This window comes from Miscanthus floridulus, chromosome 19, assembly GCF_019320115.1.
Source record: "Miscanthus floridulus cultivar M001 chromosome 19, ASM1932011v1, whole genome shotgun sequence".
Classification (NCBI taxonomy): Eukaryota; Viridiplantae; Streptophyta; class Magnoliopsida; order Poales; family Poaceae; genus Miscanthus; species Miscanthus floridulus.
Window position 1 is genome coordinate 56,539,329 of NC_089598.1, and position 5,752 is coordinate 56,545,080.

General features: G+C 49.8%; 1 protein-coding gene across 1 annotated transcript; it reads left to right on the top strand.

Annotated features, from left to right (window-relative positions):
• The first annotated feature begins 1,245 nt into the window (after positions 1-1,245).
• On the top strand, positions 1,246-1,812 carry LOC136526068 (uncharacterized). Its single transcript, XM_066518850.1, has one exon. It carries the CDS (start codon positions 1,246-1,248, stop codon positions 1,810-1,812), a length of 567 nt encoding a protein of 188 aa, XP_066374947.1.
• The last annotated feature ends 3,940 nt before the right edge of the window (positions 1,813-5,752 follow it).

Here is a 5,752-nt window from a genome sequence, read left to right on the forward strand (position 1 = left end):
GAAGTATCTTCGAGTGCCTGAGCAAAATGTTGAGGTTGAAGGAGTGGAACTTGAACCTGATTTGACCTATTCCGAATATCCTATCCGAGTTCTAGATCAGAAAGATCGTGTCACTCGAAGGAGAACAATCAAGTTCTACAAGATACAATGGAATCAACATTCCGAAAAAGAAGCTACTTGGGAATCCAAAGATTACTTGCTAGAGCAATTTCCAGAGTTTCTTGCGTTGATATAGAATAATGTTAGTTGTGCTCTGTTATTACGAACCATGTTTGTAAAGAGACCTTAGCTATTTATGGACAGGTTTTGGATGTTTTTGGATTGACATATTTCCTTTTCCATTACTTACCCTCGGACTTTAAATCTCAGGACGAGATTTCTTTTAGGGGGAAGGGTTGTAACACCTCGGGTGTTTTAAATACTAAAACCTGCCATGTCGTCATATAAGCAAAGCATTTGGTCTTAGTGAAAATTTTGATATGCATACACTAAAACAAGTTTACCTTTATGTTATATGTGTTGACTTGTGTGGCTTGAATTGAGTTAAAAATCTTTGTATTGATTTGAATTTCCGAAAACCCTAATTTCCAGTATTTAAATTCTACCCTGAAAACCTAATTAAAAATCTAAGCACATTTTGGGGTTGAGCCTAAAAGCAAAAGTGTAGAGTTTATCAAGGTGTACAAAGTTGGTTTTTGGAGTTTTCAAAGTTGTTATATAAAATTTGAAGTAATTTCAAAAGGCGAAATGTACTTAAAGTGTCCCCTTTTGATTTTAAACTTGCATTTCAAAATGTTGACCGAATTAGAGTATGGTTATTAAAGCAAAGTTGTAGAACTTTGAATTTTGAACAACTTTTATTTTTGGAGATTTTTAAGTTACCATACAAATTTGGGAGTAATTTGAGAATTTAAAATGAGTGGCAATTCGGTAATTAGTTGAAACAGTGCCATCGGGCAGCTGTCACCGTCGGCGAGCTTCCTCTGGCTTCCAGGTGCACCCGTGGCCACGTTCGGCTCCGCGCTGGCATGGAGAAGCTGCTGTGCATCATCTTCATGTCCTTGGCCGTGTTATAAAGCCCAGCCACCGTCGTCGTTTTTCTTCCTCTGTTTTTCCCAACAGTCTTCTTAAGTTACCAGGAATATATGCATAGTCGTCAGAGGTCATTGGACAGTAACAGTTGCATATGGGCCCTATAATTTAGGAGGTTCTGCCTCACATAGAAAGTGCCTCACCAAGGTGCTGATGGATGGAGGTAGTGGCCTCAACATTCTCTATGTCGACACCCTCGATGCCATGCACATCCCCCGGTCGGAGCTCCGCCCAGTGAGCTCTCCCTTCCATGGCATGATCCTAGGGACACAGGTGTACCCACTCGGGCAGATCGACCTGCCCATCATGTTTGGTGATCGAGCAAACCTCCGCTCAAAGGTCCTCACCTTCGAGGTGGTGGACTTTCCAGGATCCTACCATGCCATCTTGGGGCGGCCATGCTACACCAAGTTCATGGCAATCCCCAACTACACCTACCTCAAGTTGAAGATGCCAGGACCAAACAGCATCATCATCGTGGGTAGTAGCTTTTCGCATGCCTACACATGTGACCATGAGCATTACGAGCTTGCCACTGCCATCATCAACTCCGCCGAGCTCCCAGGGCTCGGGAATTCATCGACTCTAGTAGTCCCAGACTACAATGAGCTAACCTCATCGAGTGCCTTCCACCCAATCGAGGAAACCAAGGTAGTGGGGATTGACCCCACCGACTCGACCAAGATGGTGCAGATCGGGGCCAAGCTCCTAGCCAAATAGGAGAGCGAGCTCACTGACTTCCTACGTGCTAATCGGGATGTCTTCATATGGAAACCTTTTGACATACCAAGCATACCAACAGAGGTCATTAAGCATGCATTACGCCTCGTCCCAGGCTCAAAGCCTACCAAACAATGCCTACGTCGCTTTGACAATTAGAGGCATAGGGCCATAGGCGTGGAGACGCCAAACTCCTGGCAGTCGGATTCATCAAAGAGGTATACCACTCCGACTGGCTAGCTAATCCTGTTCTTGTGAAAAAGAAGACTAGGAAATGGAGAATGTGTGTTGATTATACTGGCCTCAACAAGGCATGTCCAAAGGACCATTTTCCTTTGCCACACATAGACCAGATAGTCGACTCCACCTCAGGATGCGACATCCTCTCCTTTCAGGATGCCTACTCAGGCTATCACCAGATCATGATGAAAGAGTCTGACCAACTTGCGACTTCATTCATCACCCTGTATGGTTTGAACTGCTACGTAACCATGCCTTTCAGTCTAAAGAATGCTGGCGCCATCTATCAATGGTGCATGCAATGTTGCTTTGCTAACCAAATCGACCCGCCCGACTAGCCTGACCAAGTCAAGCGGCTGAAACCAACAATCGCCATCTATGTAGATGACATAGTGGTGAAAATAGCTCAAGCTAGCGACCTGATCACAAACTTGGCCACAACATTCGCAAACCTTTCGAATGTTCAACATCAAATTGAATCACAAAAAATGTGTTTTCGATGTTCCAAAGGGGAAGCTGCTCGGATACATTATGTCCAAATGCGGCATCAAAGCCAACCCCAAAAAAATCACAACCATCTCCAACATGGGCCCTATACGCAATGTAAAGGGCATATAGTGGCTCACCGACTGTTTGGCCGCCCTTAGCTGATTCATCTCCCGACTAGGCGAGTGAGGGATGCTTCTCTATAAACTTCTCAAGAAGATAGATGCATTCATCTAGACTGAGGAGGCACAACAGGCTTTGGAAAGCCTCAAAGCATCACTAACATTGGCCCTAATCCTTGTCGCTCTTGAACAAGGAGAACCCCTCCTCCTCTACATCATGGCAAACAACCATGTTGTGAGCGCCACCCTGGTCATCAAAAGGGAGGAGCCAGGACACCCCCTGAAGATCCAATGACTAGTGTACTTCATTAGTGAGGTACTCTCCGATGCCAAAGTTTGATACCCCTAGGTTTAGAAGCTTCTATATGCTGTGCCATAGTTGGCCATGCAGCCCGAGCCCATCGGCCTGGCCCAAGATCTATTTTTTGGCATGGCCCAAGCATGGCCTAGCTCAGTGGCTAGCGGGCCTGGGCTAGCATGGCCTAGAGGAGTAGGCTATGCCTAGACCTTACCCTAGGCACATGGGCTGGCATGGCATGGCCTGCTATAGAACCGGTGGCCCACTGGTGGCCCGACCAGCCTACTCGCTAAGAGCCCCAGCCTACCCGCCCAGCCCCTACCTCTCAGATGTGGTGCCCTCTCTCCCTCATGTGTTGTTGCTCTCCCTCATGCACCATCGATCTCTCCCTTCTCCACTCTCTCTCCCTCTGGCCCTCCCTCCACTATCTCCCGGCGCAACAACGGCGCCCCTCTCCCTCCCTCTTACACGGCCCCTACAGCGGCGCTCTACGGTGGAGCTCGCATGGCCCCCCACGGTGGAGCTCATGTGGCCCTATAGTGGTGCTCTCGCGAGGAGGCGGCGGGATCTGGCACTCCCTTGCAGTGGTGATGCTCCCTTGCAAGCGGCTAGCAAGATCTGACCTAAGGAGGTGGCGGCATGGAGCAGGGCGACTCTCCTCCGGCATAGACATCTCTGGGCAAGGGTAGCATGAATCTAGCATAGGACGGCACAGATCTCCTCCTCCATGGCAGATCCACTCCCCGTGTCCTTCCTCCCTCCCTTCTCTGGCAAATCCAGTGAACAGCGATGGTGGATCTAGCACTAGTGCAATGGATCCGACGAGCGCGCTGGCCTCCTCTAGATCCGGCATCGATCTCCTCATGGGTGAGCGGTGTTGACCCCCTACACCTCTCGAGCGGCATCACCCTTCCCCTCTCTCTCTCTGTCGATAGCCAGTGGGCCTCGGGCTAGCACGGCCTGTGAAATTGGCCATGCTTCTTGGGTCGGCCTGGCATGAAAATCGGCCCATAGTGCCATGCCTAGGCCAGAGGCTAGGCCCATGGCCTTATGAGGCATGGCCTAGGAGGCACGTCATGTCGTGTCGGCCCAACCCCCATCAGGCCATGCTTTCATGGGCCCATGCCATGTCGGGCAGGCCCATTGGCCATCTATATGCCATGCTGATGGCGACCTGAAAGCTCTTGCACTACTTCACCGATCACAAAGTCATGGTCATCACTTCATACCCACTAGGAGACATCGTCCACAACCGTGACACCATAGGATAGATCTCCAAGTGGGCTCTCAAGCTCATGGGCCACGATATCAGGTATATCCCCCACACTACTATTAAGTCTCAGGCTCTCGCTGACTTCATCCCAAAATGGATAGAAGTTCAGCTCCTGACCCTAGACGTCACCCATGAGTACTGGATGATGTACTTTGATGGGTCGGTCACAGCGCCCAACTCAGGGGCTGGAGTAGTTCTGATCTCCCTAGGCTTTGCTATGCAATCCATCTCCATTTTTTAGCCTCAAACAACGCCATGGAATATGAGGCCCTCATCAATGGACTGTGCATCGCCGTCGAGCTCAGCGCCACACGGCTATATGTCCACGGCGACTCAGAGTTGGCCGTCGACCAAGTCATGAAGGAGTCCTCTTGTAAGAGCCCTCTCATGGCAGCATATTGCTAGGAGGTGCGCAAGCTTGAGGACAAATTCCGAGGGATTGAACTGCATCATGTCCCCCACAAGGACAATGATACCGCCGATTTTCTCGCAAAATTGGCTGCCAGGTGGGTGCCGTCTCCAAATGGGATCTTCATCAATGATCTCCACGAGTCGTCTACCCACGTTCTAGAGGATCCGATCTAGGCGCACTCCAACACTAATCTGGCATGCAGGGGTTCCTACCTCCTGACATACCCCGACCCCAACCAAGTGCTTGGAGGATCCGACCCAGGCACCTTCATGGCGACATCGCCCGCCGACATCGCCATAATGGCGCTCGATCCGGTCGACTAGAGAGCAGCACTACTTGCCTACCTCCTCAAGGAGGTTCTCCCACTAGAAAGGACTGAAGCATGATGAATCGCTCAATGTGCCAAGACATTCATCGCCATCGGTGATGAACTTTTCAAGCAAAGTCCGTTGGGAGTACTCATGAAGTGCATCTCGACTGACCAAGGGAAGCAGCTCCTCCTCGAGGTCCATGTTAGAATCTATGAACATCATGCGGCCCCAAGGTCACTGGTCGACAAAGCCTTTCACCAAGGTTTTTACTGGTCCACTATGCTGTGAGAAGCAAAGAAGGTTGTCTGTAGGTGTGAAGGATGCCAGTTCTATGCTCGGCAAACTCATCTACCGGCACAGGAGCTTTAGACCATCCCCATCACCTGGCCATTCATGGTCTGGGGCCTTGACATGGTTGGACCCCAAAAAGGCCTTGGGTAGCTTCACTCACCTACTCATAGCGGTGGACAAATTCACCAAGCGGATAGAGGCAAAGCCCATCACCAACATCCGCTCAGAAGAGGCGATCAAGTTCTTCCTCAACAACATCTATCAATTTGGTGTTCCAAACTATATCATCACCGACCATGGAACAAACTTCAATGGGAAGAAGTTCCTAGACTTCTATGATGGATACGGCATCAGGATCGATTGGGGCTTAGTCGGACACCCACGTACCAATGGTCAGGTCGAGCGGGCCAATGGCATGGTTCTCCAAGGACTTAAGCCCCACATCTTCGACCGACTCAAAAAGTTTGTCGAACGATGGGTTGCAGAGGTCCCAGCGATCCTTTGGAG

Excerpts from the sequence above, each read along its gene's own strand:
- LOC136526068 (XM_066518850.1), top strand. The coding sequence starts at position 1,246 with ATGGATGGAGGTAGTGGCCTCAACATTCTCTATGTCGACACCCTCGAT.